General features: G+C 37.6%; 1 protein-coding gene across 1 annotated transcript; it reads left to right on the top strand.

Moving 5' to 3' along the window:
* Positions 1-1,544: 1,544 nt before the first annotated feature.
* On the top strand, positions 1,545-22,029 carry LOC132019487 (killer cell lectin-like receptor 2). The gene is made up of 8 exons (XM_059402605.1): positions 1,545-1,764; positions 3,234-3,350; positions 4,970-5,059; positions 6,165-6,377; positions 8,055-8,197; positions 9,995-10,101; positions 19,474-19,631; positions 21,782-22,029. The coding sequence occupies exons 2-8, from the start codon at positions 3,236-3,238 to the stop codon at positions 21,787-21,789; spliced, it is 834 nt and encodes a 277-aa protein (XP_059258588.1). The 5' UTR covers positions 1,545-1,764; positions 3,234-3,235; the 3' UTR covers positions 21,790-22,029.
* Positions 22,030-22,158: the final 129 nt, after the last annotated feature.

Here is a 22,158-nt window from a genome sequence, read left to right as displayed (position 1 = left end):
CCGCCTGCCTCTCTGCCTACTTGTGATTTCTCTCTGTCCAATAAATAAATAAAATCTTAAAAAAAAAAAAAGGTTGCTTTGGGGACTGAAGGGCATCAGCTGAGGGCCAAACCACAGCAGGGTAACCTAGCCTGGTCCTAGTGGTCAGAACACTCAGTAGCTGTGTTTGTACAGTGGTTTGTAAGAGAGGGGGGATGCATGAGCAAACTGAAGAATGGGAAATCCATCCGAAGTATGATGGTTTAGTTGCAGCTGGAGTTTGGTAAGGAAAGAAAAGAATGAGTAAGGAGCTTGGTCAGAGTCTGGTGAAGTAAGGGTGAGCTGTCTCTGCATGACCTCCCTCCTCTTCTGCTATAGTCCATATTAACCATAATCATCTCCTTCGAAGAACAGCTTCAGTTGGTTTCATAGACCTGTATGTCAGAAGACTGACAAGCCATATTAAATGAAAATGAACTTTAGTGAGGTTCGGGTAAGGTCTGGCTCATAGAAACAGTTACAGAAGCGCATTTCTTTCAGCTGGAAGTTTGTAGGTCTTCGTGAAGTAAGATTCATGCACAAAACTCAAGGAATAATTCAGCAACATCTCTTGAAAAAAATCAAACGTGAACATTTTCACATACCACTGGTGGTATATAAATGGGAGCAGCTTCTCTGGAAGGCATTGGGCAGTATGTGTCAAAGTGCTTTCATGTATTGATCCCCTAATTTCATATTTAAACATTTTTCCTCAGACAGCATTATTTGTGAGTGATATTCTTGTAATGTAAGGGCAAATATTTTTTATACTAGGAATAAATTGGAAAACAACCCAAATGTTCAACAGTAGAGGATGGCTTAAATAAATTGTGGCATAATCTATATGGGTAATGACTATATATGGGTTTTTAAATAACATTTTTGATATTTTTTAAGTGAAGAAACATTTGTTAAAAATAATAATAAAAATTATGTATGGAATAATGCCAATTTTCATAGTAATCATAATGTGTGGATAAAAAATGGGAAGAATATACACCAAAATTTTTTATAGTGGAATTATGGATGTTGTAAAATAGTTTCTTTCTTTTTTTTTAAAAAAAGATTTTATTTATTTATTTGACAGACAGAGATCACAAGTAAGCAGAGAGGCAGGCAGAGGGAGAGAGGGGAAAGCAGGCTCCCTGCTGAGCAGAGAGCCAATCCCAGGACCCTGAGATCATGATCTGAGCCGAATGCAGAGGCTTAACCCACTGAGCTACCCAGGCGCCCCTGTAAAATTATTTCTAAAATACATTTACCTGTAGTTCACATAAATGGGAACCCCCCCTTTTTTTTTTCAAATAGCAGCATGCAAGAGAAAGTTTCTAACAGACTCTTTAAGACTTCAAGAATTTAGTTATGCTATTTCTTAGGTATATGTATACTTATACATAAACATTTTAATATTTTGTTTTGCTAGTAGTTTCTTTTAAATATGTGAGTTTTTTTGACAATATTGGTTCTTATTTTTTTTCAAAGCTGTGTTTGTTTATATTTTCAGTCCTCAAATATGATTTTGAATGTTATTTTGCAAAGTGTATGAAGTGGTTGGTTAGCAGAAATGGAGGAAGATGCACCTCAACAGCAGCCTTTGCGTACAGTTTCCTTTCAGCACTTTGGTCAAGAGGAGGGGCAGTAAATTTCTGAGTAGGAGTACCCTTCAGAGACGATCTTTGTTATCTGAGTGTCCTACTAGTGCCACTGATAAGGAAGAGATACTGCGGAAAGAAAGATTCTAGGAAGGTAACATTTTATTATAAATGGCTTGGCGTGAATAGGGGACTGATCGCATTTAGACCTGCATTAACTCTTAAGCATGTGAAAACTGTAGTGCAACATTCATGGGAGGTTATTTTCTTTTTTTTTTTTAATTTTTTTTTTTTTTTTTTTTTTTTAAGATTTTATTTATTTGAACAGACAGAGATCACAAGTAGGCAGAGAGGCAGGCAGAGAGAGAGGAGGAAGCAGGCTCCCTGCTGAGCAGAGAGCCCGATGCGGGACTCGATCCCAGGACCCTGAGATCATGACCTGAGCCGAAGGCAGCGGCTTAACCCACTGAGCCACCCAGGCGCCCTGTTATTTTCTTTTTCTCGATACATTGTGACTCTTGCTTTGTGTCTGAATGATGTACATATTATCCGCCCTAAAAACTGTGTAATAGAAAAGACTCCTTTCCTTACGAAATTAGGGAAAATGTGATTAAGTTTAGGACATTTTGTAAATTAATAAATTTAAAGAGAATATAGTTACATGTGCAATTTGTTTTCCATATTTTCTGTTTCTTTTCACACCGACTCATAAAAGAACCAAGGTAAATTTTAAAGGTTTACTATTTAGTAATTTTTTTATATTGATATCCATTAAGAGATTGAATCCTTTATGGATATTAACCAATGACTGCCTGCTGACAATTTTATTTTCACAGAGGCTTCTCTTGCAACATCTTACACTAGAAAATTATGTCTAAATTTCAAATACAGACGGAATCTTTTGAGATTAAAAATATGGGCAACTGTGCTTCAACTGAGAGATTTTTCTCAGCACATCTTGCACAGGGCATTGGAGTCTGGATTGTTGGCCAATCTGTGATGTTAACCTTTAATAATTCTTTTGCAGATGGTGTATGGATTGTACGTTGAGAAACGCTCTGGTAGACTCATGTCATAATTGAAAAGAATGCAAGAACTTTTAAATATTTATATGTAGATATGAACATGTGTACTAAGGCCTTTTAAAGGCAAGATATTTATATTTTTTCAGAATTTCAGAAACAGAATTTACATTTTTTGAATTGATAGTTTAAAAATGTCTTAGTAATTTATACTGGTGACAATTTTGCCCAACATTTTTATATGTATGTTGAACATTTTGAGCTAAATTGGCTGGGTGAATAGGACCCAACCTATTCAATCTATTGGGAGATTAAAAAAAGAAAATTCTTTCTGCATATTCTAATAATTTTGGCAGTAATCACTAGGAGTATTTTAACAGAAATATTAAGGGGTTTTCCATTTCTTATATAATTCAGGCTCAGTCCACGTGCTTTATGCACTTGAAGGAGTTAAACCCACATTCACACATACACATACATACACAGACCTCTATGAATGTCCCCGGTATATTTCTACAGCCCGACATTTTAATTGTTCTTTTGACAGAAATCATCCTTTTGTGAGGTTTTAATGCAAAACATAGTTCCCTTCTTACTGTAGATATGAGCAATCAGCAAGTGATTTATTCTACCCTGAGATTTCTTCAGTCTCCTTCAGAGTCACCAAATAGATTGAGGCCAGATGGGAATCAAAAGTCTGGGAACACTGATGGCAAAGGTATGTCTTAAGCATCTCTTACGGATTGTCAAACTTTGACATTTGAAAAAAAGTTTCTGTCTGTCCTTCAGGTTGTCAAATGGTAATAAGAAACCATAATGGTGTAGAGAGCAGAACAAGTCTTCTTCTTTTTTTTTTTTTTTAAAGTTTGGAACAAATTGTTCCAAATTTGCAAAGCTAATGGTGTTTTTATTCAGATTTGGTTAAGAGGAATTTGTGAGGGCTTTAAAATGTAAAGGACAGATTGGAGTCTCAAGAGAGCACTGCATTTCCTAGAGAAATACAGCTCTTAGAGAATGTTTGAGAAATGAAAATATTTGTTAGAAACAATGTTTTTATTCAGACAAAAATTTTTAGGTGTCTTAAATATTTACCAATCTTATTTTTTCTTTATATTTTAAAGTTTTTTTTTTTCAGATTTTATTTATATATTTGTCAGAGAAAGAGAGGGAGAGAGAAAGAGAGAGAGAGAGAAAGAGAGAGCAGAAGCAGGGGGAGTGGCAGGCAGAGGAAGAAGCAAGCTCCCCAGTGAGCAAGAGGCCTGATGCAGAACTCAGTCCCAGGACCCTGGGATCATGACCTGAGCTGAAAGCAGATGCTTAACTGACTGATCCACCCAGGTGCCCCAATATTTACCAATCCTTAATTAGCAATGGAGAAACAGAAAGGAGCATTTACTTTTTGCTGCTGTCTTTATTGTTTATTTATTTATTTATTTGACAGAGAGAGCACATTAGCAGGGGAGGGACAGGCAGAGGGAGAGGGAGAAGCAGACTCCCCATTGAGCAGAGAGCCCGATGTGGGGGGCTCCTTCCTAGGACCCTGGGATCATGACCTGAGCTGGAGTCAGATGCTTAACTAACTGAGCAACCCAGGCGCCCCTTCTGTTCTTTTTTCTGTTCTTACCTTCTACCTTCAAATATTGTTACAGACTCTAAATTGAGAATAATTTTTACTGTCTTAATTAGTGATGGAGATAGAATTCTTAGACACAGGGCCTCAAAAGGAGGATAAAGGTAATATTGTCTAGGGAAAAATAGAACTGATGAAAAAAAAAGGACAGTTGATTTCTAGAAACTCTTTTAAGAATGGACCCTCATCACATTTCCAGCCTCATAATATACTCTGTTGGCTACCAATTCCTCAAGAAAAATGACTGCTTTATCCTTCTTTTTCATCATTTGTTGTGGTTACAGGAAGGAGTATACATGTCAGTGTGGATTCTTATACATTTTTATTATATTTGTTGCCCTCTGCTTTTTTCTTAAAATTTTTTGAAATTTTTAAAATTGAATTATAGTTGACATACAATGTATGTGAGTTTCGGGTATACAGTATAGTGATTGGACAACTCTATATGTTATGCCATCTGTAGGGGAAGTGCTTTTAAGATCCTAGAGGACTGTTCTTTTGTGTAGGATTTATACAATGGTGTATATCATCAGAAATATGAGACCTTAAAAACTGTAGTTCCTAGGTCAAAAATTAAATCAATTTGTATGATACATTTTTCTAAAATTTTTAGATAAGATTGTCTCTTTGTTTCAGATAGTATCCCAGGTTAAGGTTAGCAGTGAGCAAGACACTTCCTGATGATTATCTTTCTTCTTTATTTAAAGGGTTTTCAGTGCCCTGGTATCTCATTGCAGTAATTCTTGGGATCCTGTGTTTACTACTATTGGCGACAGTTGCTGTGTTGGGGACAAAGAGTGAGTAATTAAAATACATGCTTCAAGTTTGAGTAATAGTGACCACTATTTACACAAATATTAAGTGTGCTTCATTAATTGTTCCCTGGCTATCATTAGGGAATGTCCCACATATGTCACAGTGTCATTTTCATTGTGCTTAGCTCTTCCAATGGCTGTGTAGTTTAATGAGCTGTATGATATATCGCATTCTTTCAGATACAGAACTTCCTCATGCCTTCTGAGTTTAATCATTGTGAATCTTAGATACATATTCCCATAAAACAACTGTTGCAAATAAAGTATGACTTTCTCTTCATTTTTTCCCGTTATGTAATGAGGATATAGTTTAGTAAAAATACTGATTTTTTATGTGGATATTAGATGATCTTGAGTTCAACTTTTATCTTTTATTTGGATTTCTTGACATCTTTAGAGAAAATCACTAACATGTGACACTCAGATAAATGTACATATTTACGTCTTCCTCTCTTTTCTCCTGTGGATATTCGATGTACTCCAATAATAATGGTGCTGTTACTTTATGTTTCTTAGTGCAAATTTTCATGCTCAGGTGATGTGTTGCTAAGTGTTGTCTGATTGGATTTTCCTCTGGTACCTATTTAAAATTATGTGCTGACTGTTTCAAAGAAACTGAACTGGGGGCACCTGGGTGGCTCAGTGAGTTAAAGCCTCTGCTTTCGACTCAGGTCATGATCCCAGGGTCCGGGGATCAAGTCCCACTTTGGGCTTTCTGCTCAGCAGGGAACCTGCTTCCTCCTCTCTGCCTGCCTCTCTGCCTACTTGTGATCTCTGTCTGTCAAATGAATAAATAAAATCTTAAAAAAAAAAAAAAGAAACTGAACTAAATGGTAAGGTGTTGCCATCATGATTTTATTCAGATATCTTATTTTATTTATTCTATGTGCAAGTTGCTAATAGCAGGAAGTTTGATGTTTCCATTTGTATGGTTAGTTTATTGAGGTGTTACTTTCTAAATGTCACATTAACCATTTAAAGTAATGAAATGGGTTGGTTGTCAAAGTGAGATCTTTTCTTTTGTCTTAAATTTTAATATTCAAGCATTATGAGTACTTTTGTATTATATCTATGTTATTAACTTTAGTTTTTCAGTATACTCAAGAAAACCGTCGGCAGAGGGAAATGATAGGAAACCTGACTCAAGAGCACCACATTTTGCAAAATGACAGCTACTTAAAGGAGAAACTTTTGACATATAAGACTTTAGAATATAACATTCTCAAAAATGAATTGCTTCAGCAAAAAAAGAAACAGGATTTACTCTTTACAAATAGGACATGTCAGAGAGAAAATAAAGGTATGAAGGGCATCTTGAATGAAAGATTGCATGATTTGCCATTATTTCTTCCCCTTCCAGAAGCTTTGAGGCCTAATAGGCAGGCTTATGATATGCTAGTGATCTAGGTCTACTAGACATCTTTTCATTTGTACTTCAAGCTGTAATATGAGTGTTTGGATTTGCCCGTGTAACATGTGAGACTGAGGACCCAGGAGTTGTGTTGGGATTAATAGAGTTCTGTATCTCCCCAAATTCAGTGGAAGTTCCTACATTCCTATTGGATTTCACCTAGAAGATGAAATAATATGTCAGCTTCCATGAAAACGTGGATCATTTTGGATCTGGGGGCAAATTAGACACTCCACTTTGTGGTTCACATAAAAAATGGAGGCTATTACTAAAAATATATTTAGGCTAAAATGGGTGCAAGGCCTTTTGTTTGGATGTTCTCATAAAGGTAATTGTGTGTGTGTTTCCATTCTGCATTGACCTCACATGTTGGGTCTATACACTCTCTGTAGTACTTCAAGTTTTGCCAAGGTGTTGGTGTTTGTATAACTGTGTGATAACACCCTTAAAAACATCTAACAGATAAGAATATTAAATCTCATATAATACAATCTGTTATGTAAATGATGGAACAAACTGACCCAGTTAATCAATAAGTATTAAATATTTGTTTAGGATTTGGAGTTTGCAAAACAATTTTGCTTACTTAATATCTTTTAGACATGGCAGCAGGAATTTATATTTTCTGTTATTAAAGAAATAATAGTACTTTAAAAATTTGGTATATTATAAAATGTGTGAGGAAAAGAAAAATTCCAAAAAATTGTGTTTCTTTTATTTACAAGGCATCCCAGAATCTTTTTAAAAATTTACTTTTATTATTTAAAAAACAGTTTTATTTAGGTATGATGAATGTGTGAAAAATTGCTCATATCTAATGTATATAATTTGACAAGTTTGGACATATGCATGTTTCTATAAAATCATCCACAATTAGGGTAGTAGACATGTCCAGTACCTCCAAAAGTTTTCCCATGTCACTTTTTCTTGGGGAGTGGTTAAGAGCACTTAACATGACATTTACCCTTTTAACAAGTTTTTAAGTAACAATTCAGTATTGTTAACCATAGGCCCTATATTGTACACCAGACTTTAGAACTTACTCATTTTGCATAACTGAAGCTATATACCCATGAACAAAAGCTCCTTATTTCCACCTCCCCTAGCCACTGGCAATCACCCTTCACTCTCTGTTTTTCTGAATTTGACAATTTTCTTGTGTCTCATATAAGTGGAGTCTCCCAGTATTTGTCCTTCTGTGACTGGCTTATTTCACTTAGTATAATATCCTCAAGGTTAATCCATGCTGTTAAATATGACAAGATTTCCTTCTTTATAAGGATGAGTAGTATTTATATGTATATAACCACATTTTCTTTATCCACTCATCCATCAATGGATTCTTGGGTTGTTTCCATATCTTAGCTGTTGTGAATGATGCTGCAATGAGTATTAGAGATATCACTTGGCATTCTAGAATCTTGGTGAACCTGATATTATCATTATTGATAGCTATTTAGATTTTATTTATTAGATTTATTAGATTTTATTTAATTATGGAGGGCTGATAAGTATATTGCATTATTTAACAGAATGCCAAATAATGTTTCACCTTATATGTTGTAGGCAAAGTCTATGGAAACTGCTGGTCCTGTTATGGAATAAAGTGTTATTATTTTATTCCTGAAAGTAAAAACTGGAGCAGATGTAAACAGACTTGCCAAAGTTATAATTCATCCCTTTTGAAGATAAGTGATGAAGATGAACTGGTATCGTGGACTGTTACATCCATTTTTATTTTCCTAACTATGTCTCTCATGCTTGGGTCCAAGATAGTGAGGATGGGGAAGTCCAGAAAGAGGCACCTTCAGTTATTCTCTGTGTTGTGTCTGTTGAGTCAGCAAAAATTATGTAGGTGAGAAAGGTAAGGGTTCTAGAAAACCCTGCCTACTGATAAGCATATATAATCTTGCTACTTTCTAAGCATCCAGTATATATTATTTATCATGATGACCATTATTATTTCCAAAATGGAAACCCCTTTGAAGATTCAGTTTGGGTCTTTGCATTCATTTCCTTTTGTAAGGTGTGTGCAGGACAACAACTCACTGAAAAGTATGCCTCTCCTTCTGATGGAGCCCTTAACCCTTTAGTATTTATAGCCTGGAGGCAGTGGTTACTTACCGTTGCAGGGTGGCAACTAAGAACCTGGAGGAACCTAATCCACTAGGTGCTGTTAGGAATCTAGGAGCCAGATTGCCTGGGATCCTGCAAATCCGGTTCTGCCACCTATTACCTGGGTGACCCTGGGTGAATTACTTAACCTCTGGATCTCAGTTTTTCCATCTGCAAAAAGGAGATAATAATGAGGAATATAAAAGTGATAACAGTTTTACAAATTAACCTCGTGGTGATTTTCATGACATTTATAGGTAACATTTTCTTGATCAGTATTCTAATATATTGTATAGTGATGTATATCTTTCAAAAGGAATTGCAAAAGAAAATAGACAACAATATCAAAATTATCTTTTAAATTTATTACTACTAAAAACTATCCACACACACAAAATGTTTTTTACAGAGAAATATTTTTCAAAGATCAGCCTATACCTCTAATTATCTCTTAAGAAAACAGCACATTTATATGCAAATCTAATAGATGTTTTATCATCATAGCATAAAAAATTTATGATATCAAGTCATAAAATAATGTTTGTTGCAGTAAAATTCACTTAATTTAAACCTATATTTTAAAATATCTTCAGTCATTTAGTTAGACATTATGTAAAATGTCACTTTGCCGTATTACATTTTTTGACATAGGAAATATTTCCAAATACTGTCCCTTTTCCCTTCACCCCTTCCAACTACTAAACTATAGCAAAACTTTCTCCTGTGAGGCTGAGGGTTTTGGTGCACAACTTCCCACATATAGTTGTTATTTTAATAAATTTGTTGTGAAGATTACTATTTTCATTAATAATAAGTAATGATCAGGACACCTGGGTGGCTCAGTCAGTTAAGCTGCTGCCTTCGGTTTAGGTCATAATCCCAGGGTCCTGGGATTGAGTCCTGCATCGGGCTCCTTGTCCAGCAGGGAGCCTGCTTCTCTCTCTGCCTCTGCCTGCCACTCTGCCTGCTTGTGCTCTCTCTATGACAAATATATAAAATCTTAAAAAAACAACAACAACAATAAGTAATGATTAGTTTCCATACCATTAAATATTTTTCTGGAGCATGATTTTGGGTAGTTTCATAGTGACAGACATTATTTAACAAATACTTAGATTAAAAATTTTTTTATATTTTAAGTAATCCATGAGAGTGGCAGGCATTTTTAACATTAAGTAAATAATCTTTGAGGAAAAACTTACTTCGGAAAAAAAGGCACGAGGATGGTGGAGGGGAGGGAAGGTTTTCTAGGAAGTAGAGATGAAGGGTGGTGTGGTGTGTAGCAGAGTAGCAGAGTACTGTCCCAAGAAACAGCTGGGACCTTGACCTTCCTCCTTTTCATTCAGCTAACAGATGGGGCTAGTCACATGATATGTTTTGTTTCCTTACAGGCCTTTATTCAATCCCAAACTTATAGGAATAACTACTGGATTGGATTATCATATGATGACAGAGAACAAAAATGGAAATGGATTAACACTGGCCCACCTTTTGGGATGTAAGTCTCTGGAATGCATTCAGGCTCCAAACGTTTGTGCTGGGGTTGGGAAGACTGTATCTAAAAAGAATCTCTTATATCACATGGTTTTCACACAGAGGTCATTGGTAAGAATAAGTAGAATGATGAAGAAAATGTTTTAGGAAGTATAATGAAAAAGAAAGAGAAATGTACAAATTATGAACAAAATTTTGATGCTAAACACATGCTCAGAAGTATGCCTTATGAGGTTCACAAACCAAACCCAAATAATAAAGTGATATGATGGTATTGGACCATCCTGACTCAGCTATAGTGATCCCTCCCACAGTTACAAATTAAGAACTTTAGGATCCCTAAAGTTCATTTGAAACTTCTTTATAGCTGGTCCCTAACTAACAATGGCTTGACTTACAGTTTTTCTAATTTACAATAGTGAAGTCAATATGCATTCAGTAGAAGCTGTACTTTGAATTTTTAATTTGATCTTTCTTTGGGTTGATGTGCGGTATGATCTTCTGTTGTGATGCTGGGTGGTGGCAGCTGGAGCTCACGGGGAGCCACATGATCACAAGGATCAGCAGCCCAGTACACTTAAAACCATCCTATACCCATTCAGCCACTCTGGTTTTCACTTTCAGTGTAGTATTCAGTAAATCACATGAGATACTCAGTACGTTATTATAAAATGGGCTTTGTGTGAGATGATTTTGCCTAATTATAGGCTAACACAAGTGTTCTGATCATATTTAAGGTACAGTAGGCTAAGCTAGTAAGGTGGGTTTATTACATGTGTTTTTGACTTACGGTATTTTTAATTTGTTTGGGGTTTATCAGGGCATAACACGGTCATACAATCTGTATATTACTAGTTTATATTACTTATAAATATAAGTGTGTGTTCACACACATACATACATATGCCTTCACTATAGTTTTTTTTTGTTTTGTGGTTTGTTTCTCTGTTTGTTTAGCTAATCACTACACCCAGTGTGGGGCTCAAAGTTATGACCTTGAGATCAAGAGTCACCTGCTGTCCAGCTGAGCCATCCACGCATCCCCATAGTTTTATTCTGAAGTGCAGCATTTTGTAAACTCTTGGGTTTCCATTTAGTTATAATATTCTGTTAGAGTGTTCAATGATTTTTTAAAAATCTTAACTTTTATACTTTTTATTTCTAGGGATTCTGGTTTAAGTTTTTAAATCTTGCTAGTTAATTTTCAAGGTGTCTTTTATTTCTTGAAAGATATCAAACGTACTTATTTTAAATTTGGTATCTGATAATTCTAATCTTTGAAGTTTTTTTTTTTTTTTAAATTTTTTATTTTTTATAAACATATATTTTTATCCCCAGGGGTACAGGTCTGTGAATCACCAGGTTTACACACTTCACAGCACTCACCAAATCACATACCCTCCCCAATGTCCATAATCCCACCCCCTTCTCCCAAACCCCCTCCCCCCGGCAACCCTCAGTTTGTTTTGTGAGATTAAGAGTCACTTATGGTTTGTCTCCCTCCCAATCCCATCTTGTTTCATTTATTCTTCTTCTACCCACTTAAGCCTCCATGTTGCATCACCACTTCCTCATATCAGGGAGATCATATGATAGTTGTCTTTCTCTGCTTGACTTATTTCGCTAAGCATGATACGCTCTAGTTCCATCCATGTTGTTGCAAATGGCAAGATTTCATTTCTTTTGATGGCTGCATAGTATTCCATTGTGTATATATACCACATCTTCTTGATCCATTCATCTGTTGATGGACATCTAGGTTCTTTCCATAGTTTGGCTATTGTGGACATTGCTGCTATAAACATTCGGGTGCATGTGTCCCTTTGGATCACTACATTTGTATCTTTAGGGTAAATACCCAATAGGGCAATTGCTGGGTCATAGGGCAGTTCTATTTTCAACATTTTGAGGAACCTCCATGCTGTTTTCCAGAGTGGCTGCACCAGCTTGCATTCCCACCAACAGTGTAGGAGGGTTCCCCTTTCTCCGCATCCTCGCCAGCATCTGTCATTTCCTGACTTGTTGATTTTAGCCATTCTGACTGGTGTGAGGTGATATCTCATTGTGGTTTTGATTTGTATTTCCCTGATGCCGAGTGATATGGAGCACTTTTTCATGTGTCTGTTGGCCATCTGGATGTCTTCTTTGCAGAAATGTCTGTTCATGTCTTCTGCCCATTTCTTGATTGGATTATTTGTTCTTTGGGTGTTGAGTTTGCTAAGTTCTTTATAGATTCTGGACACTAGTCCTTTATCTGATATGTCGTTTGCAAATATCTTCTCCCATTCTGTCAGTTGTCTTTTGATTTTGTTAACTGTTTCCTTTGCTGTGCAAAAGCTTTTGATCTTGATGAAATCCCAGTAGTTCATTTTTTCCCTTGCTTCCCTTGCCTTTTGCGTTGTTCCTAGGAAGCTGTTGCTGCGGCAGAGGTCGAAGAGGTTGCTGCCCGTGTTCTCCTCAAGGATTTTGATGGATTCCTTTCGTACATTGAGGTCCTTCATCCATTTTGAGTCTATTTTTGTGTGTGGTGTAAGGAAATGGTCCAATTTCATTTTTCTGCATGTGGCTGTCCAATTTTCCCAGCACCATTTATTGAAAAGGCGGTCTTTTTTCCATTGGACATTCTTTCCTGCTTTGTCGAAGATGAGTTGACCATAGATTTGAGGGTCTATTTCTGGGCTCTCTATTCTGTTCCATTGATCTATGTGTCTGTTTTTGTGCCAGTACCATGCTGTCTTGATGATGAAAGCTTTGTAATAGAGCTTGAAGTCCGGAATTGTGATGCCACCAACGTTAGCTTTCTTTTTCAATATCCCTTTGGCTATTCGAGGTCTTTTCTGGTTCCATATAAATTTTAGAATTATTTGTTCCATTTCTTTGAAAAAAATGGATGGTACTTTGATAGGAATTGCATTAAATGTGTAGATTGCTTTAGGTAGCATAGACATTTTCACAATATTTATTCTTCCAATCCAGGAGCATGGAACATTTTTCCATTTCTTTGTGTCTTCCTCAATTTCTTTCATGAGTACTTTATAGTTTTCTGAGTATAGATTCTGTGTCTCTTTGGTTAGGTTTATTCCTAGGTATCTTATGGTTTTGGATGCAATTGTAAATGGGATTGACTCCTTAATATCTCTTTCTTCTGTCTTGCTGTTGGTGTAGAGAAATGCAACTGATTTCTGTGCATTGATTTTATATCCTGACACTTTACTGAATTCCTGTATAAGTTCTAGCAGTTTTGGAGTGGAGTCTTTTGGGTTTTCCACATATAGTATCATATCATCTGCGAAGAGTGATAATTTGACTTCTTCTTTGCCGATTTGGATGCCTTTAATTTCCTTTTGTTGTCTGATTGCTGAGGCTAGGACCTCTAGTACGATGTTGAATAGCAGTGGTGATAATGGACATCCCTGCCGTGTTCCTGACCTTAGCGGAAAAGCTTTCAGTTTTTCTCCATTGAGAATGATATTTGCGGTGGGTTTTTCATAGATGGCTTTGATGATATTGAGGTATGTGCCCTCTATCCCTACACTTTGAAGAGTTTTGATCAGGAAGGGATGTTGTACTTTGTCAAATGCTTTTTCAGCATCTATTGAGAGTATCATATGGTTCTTGTTCTTTCTTTTATTGATGTGTTGTATCACATTGACTGATTTGCGGATGTTGAACCAACCTTGCAGCCCTGGAATAAATCCCACTTGGTCGTGGTGAATAATCTTTTTAATGTACTGTTGAACCTATTGGCTAGTATTTTGTTGAGTATTTTCGCATCTGTGTTCATCAAGGATATCGGTCTATAGCTCTCTTTTTTGGTGGGATCCTTGTCTGGTTTTGGGATCAAGGTGATGCTGGCCTCATAAAATGAGTTTGGAAGTTTTCCTTCCATTTCTATTTTTTGGAACAGTTTCAGGAGAATAGGAATTAGTTCTTCTTTAAATGTTTGGTAGAATTCCCCCGGGAAGCCGTCTGGCCCTGGGCTTTTGTTTGTTTGGAGATTTTTAATGACTGTTTCAATCTCCTTACTGGTTATGGGTCTGTTCAGGCTTTCTATTTCTTCCTGGTTCAGTTGTGGTAGTTTATATGTTTCTAGGAATGCATCCATTTCTTCCAGATTGTCAAATTTATTGCCGTAGAGTTGCTCATAGTATGTTCTTATAATAGTTTGTATTTCTTTGGTGTTAGTTGTGATCTCTCCTCTTTCATTCATGATTTTATTTATTTGGGTCCTTTCTCTTTTCTTTTTGATAAGTCGGGCCAGGGGTTTATCAATTTTATTAATTCTTTCAAAGAACCAGCTCCTACTTTCGTTGATTTGTTCTATTGTTTTTTTGGTTTCTATTTCATTGATTTCTGCTCTGATCTTTATGATTTCTCTTCTCCTGCTGGGCTTAGGGTTTCTTTCTTGTTCTTTCTCCAGCTCCTTTAGGTGTAGGGTTAGGTTGTGTACCTGAGACCTTTCTTGTTTCTTGAGAAAGGCTTGTACCGCTATATATTTTCCTCTCAGGACTGCCTTTGTTGTGTCCCACAGATTTTGAACCGTTGTATTTTCATTATCATTTGTTTCCATGATTTTTTTCAATTCTTCTTTAATTTCCCGGTTGACCCATTCATTCTTTAGAAGGATACTGTTTAGTCTCCATGTATTTGGGTTCTTTCCAAACTTCCTTTTGTGGTTGAGTTCTAGCTTTAGAGCATTGTGGTCTGAAAATATGCAGGGAATGATCCCAATCTTTTGATACCGGTTGAGTCCTGATTTAGGACCGAGGATGTGATCTATTCTGGAGAATGTTCCATGTGCACTAGAGAAGAATGTGTATTCTGTTGCTTTGGGATGAAATATTCTGAATATATCTGTGATGTCCATCTGGTCCAGTGTGTCGTTTAAGGCCTTTATTTCCTTGCTGCTCTTTTGCTTGGATGACCTGTCCATTTCAGTGAGGGGAGTGTTAAAGTCCCCTACTATTATTGTATTATTGTTGATGTGTTTCTTTGATTTTGTTATTAATTGGTTTATATAGTTGGCTGCTCCCACGTTGGGGGCATAGATATTTAAAATTGTTAGATCTTCTTGTTGGACAGACCCTTTGAGTATGATATAGTGTCCTTCCTCATCTCTTATTATAGTCTTTGGCTTTAAATCTAATTGATCTGATATAAGGATTGCCACTCCTGCTTTCTTCTGATGTCCATTAGCATCGTAAATTCTTTTCCACCCCCTCACTTTAAATCTGGAGGTGTCTTCGGGCTTAAAATGTGTTTCTTGGAGGCAACATATAGATATGTTTTGTTTTTGTATCCATTCTGATACCCTGTGTCTTTTGACAGGGGCATTTAGCCCATTCACATTCAGGGTAACTATTGAGAGATATGAATTTAATGCCATTGTATTGCCTGTAAGGTGACTGTTACTGTATATGGTCTCTGTTCCTTTCTGATCTACCACTTGTAGGCTCTCTCTTTGGTTAGAGGACCCCTTTCAATATTTCCTGTAGAGCTGGTTTGGTATTTGCAAATTCTTTCAGTTGTTGTTTGTCCTGGAAGCTTTTAATCTCTCCTTCTATTTTCAATGATAGCCTAGCTGGATATAGTATTCTTGGCTGCATGTTTTTCTCGTTTAGTGCTCTGAAAATATCATGCCAGCTCTTTCTGGCCTGCCAGGTCTCTGTGGATAAGTCAGCTGCCAATCTAATATTTTTACCATTGTATGTTACAGACTTCTTTTCCCGGGCTGCTTTCAGGATTTTCTCTTTGTCATTGAGACTTGTAAATTTTACTATTAGGTGACGGGGTGTGGGCCTATTCTTATTGATTTTGAGGGGCATTCTCTGAACCTCCTGAATTTTGATGCTCATTCCCTTTGCCATATTGGGGAAATTCTCCCCAATAATTCTCTCCAGTATACCTTCTGCTCCCCTCTCACTTTCTTCTTCTTCTGGAATCCCAATTATTCTAATGTTGTTTCGTCTTATGGTGTCACTTATCTCTCGAATTCTCCCCTCGTGGTCCAGTAGCTGTTTGTCCCTCTTTTGCTCAGCTTCTTTATTCTCTGTCATTTGGTCTTCTATATCACTAATTCTTTCTTCTGCCTCATTTATCCTAGCAGTGAGAGCCTCCATTTTTGATTGCACCTCATTAATAGCTTTTTTGATTTCAACTTGGTTAGATTTTAGTTCTTTTATTTCTCCAGAAAGGGCTTTTATATCTCTCGAGAGGGTTTCTCTAATATCTTCCATGCCTTTTTCGAGCCCGGCTAGAACCTTGAGAATTGTCATTCTGAACTCTAGATCTGACATATTACCGATGTCTGTATTGATTAGGTCCCTAGCCTTCGGTACTGCCTCTTGTTCTTTTTTTTGTGTTGAATTTTTACGTCTTGTCATTTTGTCCAGATAAGAGTAAATGAAGGGGCAAGTAAAATACTAAAAGGGTGGCAACAACCCCAGGAAAATATGCTTTAACCAAATTAGAAGAGATCCAAAATCGTGAGTGGGGAGAAAGGGGATAAAAAGAGGTTCAAAAAGGAAGAAAGAAAAAAAAAAAACAAAAAGAAAAGAAAAAGAAAAAAAAAAAGAAAAGAAAAGAAAAGAATTTTTAAAAAAAGAAAACACCTAAGAAAAATGTAAAAAATATATATATATATTAGATAAACTAGTAAAAAATCGTTAAAAAAAGAAAAAGGTAACAGTTAAAAAAAAATTTACCCGAAGGCGAGAAAAAAAAAATGAAAAAGAAAAAAATAAATTAACTGCAAGACTAAAAAAAATCACAGGAAAAAAGCCATGAGTTCCGTGCTTGGCTTTCTCCTCCTCTGGAATTCTGCTGCTCTCCTTGGTATTGAAACCGCACTCCTTGGTAGGTGAACTTGGTCTCTGCTGGATTTCTTGTTGATCTTCTGGGGGAGGGGCCTGTTGTAGTGATTCTCAAGTGTCTTTGCCCCAGGCGGAATTACACCGCCCTTACCCGGGGCCCGGGGTGAGTAATCCGCTCGGGTTTGCTTTCAGGAGCTTTTGTTCCCTGAGCGCTTTCCGTAGAGTTCCAGAGGACGGGAATACAAATGGCGGCCTCCTGGTCTCTGGCCCGGAGGAGCCGAGAGCCCAGGGCCCCACTCCTCAGTGCGCCCTCAGAGAACCGCGCCCAGTTACTCCCGTCTGCCTGACCTCCGGCCGCGCTCCGAGCTCACCGAGCCTGCGACCGGTTCAAGGTAACACGGAGCTGCGAGCTTACTGTCAGCTCTGTCTCTGTAGCCGGCTTTCCCGTTCCAGTAACCGCAAGCTCTGCGACACTCAGACACCCCCGATCCTTCTGTGACCCTGCGGGACCTGAGGCCACGCTGACCCCGCGTGGGCTTCGCCCCGGTTTAGCCTCTGGAGCGATGTCCCTCAGCGGATCAGACTTTTAAAAGTCCTGATTTTGTGCGCGGTTGCTCCGCCGCTTGCCGGGAGCCGGCCCCTCCCCCCGGGGTCTATCTTCCCGTCGCTTTGGATTCACTTCTCCGCCGGTCCTACCTTTCAGAAAGTGGTTGATTTTCTGTTTCCAGAATTGCTGTTCTTCTTCTCTTCGATCTGCCGATGGATTTTCAGGTGTTTGCAATCTTTAGATAAGCTATCTAGCTGATCTCCGGCTAGCTGAAGCAGTCTCAGCTTGCTACTTCTCCGCCATCTTGACTCCTCCCCCTAATCTTTGAAGTTTTGTGGGTCTGCTCTATGGTTTCTGCTGGCTTTTGTACATGGTGTCATTTTCTTTGTAGTGTTTAGGGATTTTTTTCTTTTTGAGCTGCTGTGGGAATTATTTGAGGACCGAGATGAAGGTGGCAGCAAACTTACAAGAGTTGTCATGCAGGAAGTTATCTTGATGCAGTCCTGGCCTGTGAGTCACTTCCAGGAAAACAGCTCAGAGGCCCAGAACAGAAACGCCAGGCCAAATTAAGATGCTCAAATTATATAGTTAATTAAATCAACTTAGAACAAGTAGCCTGATGCAAGGGGAAAGAAATGGGATAGCGTATCAGAATGGGTTGGGATAGCATCAGTCATCACACTCAGGATAAGGAGCAAATGGGTGAAAAGATCACCTGAATCCTGGTTACATAGTCTTCAGATGGCCTGACTCTTCTGCATCCCCCTTGCCTGACAGTGGTGTGGTTTCTAGGCTATCACTTGAGTTTGAGCAATGGGGCTCACAAACAGAAGGTTCTATGACTAGCATGCACATTTGCTCTAGTAGGGAGATGTGGGAGCATGTAAGGGTGGGGACAGCTGCAGCTTTTCAGTGATCCTGATGAACAAGCTAAGGATTTTTTTTTTTTTTTGAGTTTGTTAGGCAGAGGGCCAGTATGAGTGTCACCAGTAAGAGGTGAAGTAAGACCTCATGGATGTTCCTATGTGTATAATGTGTATTTTGAGTGAGACATGTAGTGCTGCTTGGTTCTTTCTTCTTTTCCTGTGTTCAGCAAGCACATGCTCTCCTTACAGTATCTATACCTGATAAGTCTCACTTCCTCATCTGTTACATATTGAACACATCTCATGCTTTCTGCCCATGCCTCCCAAGCTACCTAGTTTTATTTATATTATCTATCTATCTATCTATCTATCTATCATCTATCTATTTATCTATTTCTGTAGGAGATTTGGATATTCAAATAATAGAGCAAATACAAATTGCATGTGGGATAGTTGGTAATTTTGGATTCTTAGGTGGGATTATTCATTTTCTCCTCTGCTTAAGTCCAAGTTTCAAGACTTTTCAAGACTTTTCGTGTATGCTGAAGATACATTTTCAGGGTCTCAACTCTTTGTAGGTTGTCTTCCGTATGGAAACCTGAGTGGAATTCATATTTAATCTAGCATATAAATGAAGGGAAAAAATGACTTCAGTCCTTCACTTACACTTCTGGGTTCCCACCTTTACTTAACCTCAGCCTGAGCATGAATTTGCTTCTTGCCAGCTCATAAATTTATTCAAGAAGGTTTTAGTTTTTTTATTTTTTATTTTTTTATTTTTTAAAGATTTTATTTATTTGACAGACAGAGATCACAAGTAGGCAGAGAGGCAGGCAGAGAGAGAGGAGGAAGCAGGCTCCCTGCCGAGCAGAGAGCCCGATGCGGGGCTTGATCCCAGGACTCCAGGATCATGACCTGAGCCGAAGGCAGAGGCTTTAACCCACTGAGCCACCCAGGCGCCCCGGTTTTAGTTTTTTTAAAGATTTTATTTAGAGATACAGCAAGAGTGAGTGAGAAAGGGAGAAAGAGAGAGAAGCAGGCTGTCCACTGAGCAGGGAACCAATCACACCTGAGCCGAGGGCACACGCTTAACTGACTGAGCCACCTAGACATCCCTAAACAGCTAACCATGTGTGTTTTCTATTCTACAGTAACTATACATTCATGAGTTCTTCTGGAAGAGGACAATGTGCATTTTTAAGCTCAACAAGAACAGCAACTATTGAGTGCTCTAAGACCTACAATTGTATCTGTGAGGAGAGATTCATGATGTTTTCTCTGCCTACTTTGATAGGTACAAGAAGAAAAGGTGCAATGGAACCTGTCATTTGTTTGTTTGTTTGTTTCTGTGATAATTTGTGAATACTTACATACTAATGTTTTTGCTAGTAAGACTTAGTTTACTGGGGAAACAGAGATGAATAGGAAAAGGAAGGAAATGTTCTTTTGGACTATGATTTAAGAGATTAGATGCCATCTGTCTTCTTGAGGGAGAGTGCATGCTTTTATCTTTGGAGAGGTTTTCCCTCTCTTTAATGGCCCTGAGAAATTCCCTTTCTCTCTCCTTAAACCACCCATAGAACCACTTAGACAACTCTGGTAGCCTGTTCTTTTTCTTATTAATAGCCTGGGTCTTTTCCTTATTAATAGAATAGATTGGATAAGTAATTTCAGTAGCCTCCAGGTTTGAGAGATGGCACAATTAAGAATTAAAAAATAGCTATTTTGCCTCCCTTCCCCCATCTAGATAATCATCTTGCATTAAAATGTTTTTACTTTGCTATAATTTCATTCCTCCTTAATAGTTGAAACAATAGTATAAAAACTCCCATATAGTTACTATTTGTTAATATTTTGTTCTTTCTGTGCTTTACAGTTCTCTCTCCCCTACTCCCTTGCTGTTCCATTTGATAATTAATTGTGGATTTTATGTCCCTTTGTCTAAATATTTTATAAGAACAAATACTTTGTCTTGTATAACCATGGTGGAATTATCAAAATCAGGATATTTAGCATTGATAGAGTACTGTGATTTTTTAAAAAAGATTTTATTTATTTATTTGACAAATACAGAGATCACAAGCTGGCAGAGAGGCAGGCAGAGAGAGAGAGGGAGAAGATGTGGGGCTCGATCCCAGAACCCTGAGATCATGACCTGAGCCAAAGACAGAGGCTTACCCCACTGAGCCGCCCAGGTGCCCCAAGTACTGTGATTTTGTCTATAACCCGTATTCAGATTTTGTCAACTGTCCTGATAATGTGCAGGATCATGGGATACATTTAGTTGTGATGTCACTTTCGTCTTTTTTAATCTCGGAGAATTCCTCAGGTTCCTTTGTCTTCTTGACCTTGACATTTTGTTTTGTTTTACTTTATAAGTACATATTTATTTATTTATTTAGAGAAAGTGTGAGAGGTGGGAGGGGCAGAAGTTGAGGAGAGAGAATCTCAACCAGACTCCATGCTGAGGGCAGAACCCTACCCTGGGCTCCATCTCAGGATACTGAGCCAAAACCAAGAGTTGGTCACTTAATAGGCTGAGCCACCCAGGTGCCTCCTACCCTCGACATTTTAAAAATCAACTTTATTTAGTAATTCTTTCATGCAATAAAACGCACACATTGTAAGTCGTGAGGTCAGTGGGTTTTTAGCAAATGTATACATTTCTGAAACACCATCAGGTCAAAGATACAGGACATTTCTATTGCCTATAAAAGCTCCTTTCTTCCCCCTCACTATCCACCTGGCCCCAGACAACCAGTGTTACACTTTCTGTCACTATGAATTAGTTTTGCCCCTTCTGGAATTTTGTAATCATGGACTCTTTTGTATCTGACTTCTTTTGCTCAGCATGTTTTTGAAATTAATCTGTATTCTTTCATGTGTCAGTAGTTTGTTCCTTATGTTGCTGAGTTGTATCCCATTGTACTGATATACCACAATTTGTTCATCCACCTGTGGACATTTCATGTCTTTCCTATTTTTGGCTATTGTGAAAAAACCTGTCATCAGTACTTACATGCAGGTTTCAGTGTGGACAGGTGTTTTCATTTCTTTTTGTTTATTAAATACCTATGAATTTGATAGCTGAGTCCTAAAGTAAGTGCATGTTTAATTTGATAAGAAACTTCTAGTTTGTTTTCCAGAGTGATTGCAACGTTTTGCATTCCTGGTAGCAACATATGAGAGTTTTAGTTGTTCTATATCATTGCCAGTTCTTGATATTGTCTGTTTATTAAAACTTAGCCATTATGGTGTGTATGTAATGGTATCTCATTGTTTTTTAGGTTTGCATTTTCCTGAAAAGTAATGACATTGAGCACCTTCTCATGTGTTTATTGGCCATTTGTGTATTTTCTTTTGAGAAGTGTCTGTTTAGTTTTTTTGCCCATTGAAGTGTCCATTCAGTCTTTTTTACTTTTTTAAAATTTTTTAAAGAAGATTTTATTTATTTTACAGAGATATAAAAGTGAGAGAACACAAGCAGGGGGAGCAGCAGAAGCAGGCTCCCCACTGAGCAGGGAGTCCGACACAGGGCTTGAATCCAGGACTCCAGGACTGGGGGATCTTGGCCTGAGCTGAAGGAAGATGCTTAACCAGCTGAGCCACCCAGGCACCCCTGTTCAATCTTTTTTAAAACTGGGTTTGCCTGTACCCCTGGGGATAAAAATATAAGTTTATAAAAAATAAAAAATAAAAAAAATAAAACTGGGTTTGTCTGTCTTCTTATGGAGTTGTAAATGTACCCACATAAATAAATAAGTAAATGAAATCTTAAAAAAAAGATATAGAAAGATTTACTTCCTTTCCTTCATTTTTTCCTCTTGCTTTATGGT

This window comes from Mustela nigripes, chromosome 6, assembly GCF_022355385.1.
Source record: "Mustela nigripes isolate SB6536 chromosome 6, MUSNIG.SB6536, whole genome shotgun sequence".
Classification (NCBI taxonomy): Eukaryota; Metazoa; Chordata; class Mammalia; order Carnivora; family Mustelidae; genus Mustela; species Mustela nigripes.
The sequence above is the reverse complement of the archived record's forward strand: the minus strand, read 5'-3'. Positions and strand labels throughout refer to the sequence as shown.

Excerpts from the sequence above, each read along its gene's own strand:
- LOC132019487 (XM_059402605.1), top strand. The coding sequence starts at position 3,236 with ATGAGCAATCAGCAAGTGATTTATTCTACCCTGAGATTTCTTCAGTCT. Across the intron at positions 3,351-4,969 it reads TGGGAACACTGATGGCAAAG|GGTTTTCAGTGCCCTGGTAT; the intron begins GTATGTCTTAAG and ends CTTTATTTAAAG. Across the intron at positions 5,060-6,164 it reads TGCTGTGTTGGGGACAAAGA|TTTTTCAGTATACTCAAGAA; the intron begins GTGAGTAATTAA and ends TATTAACTTTAG.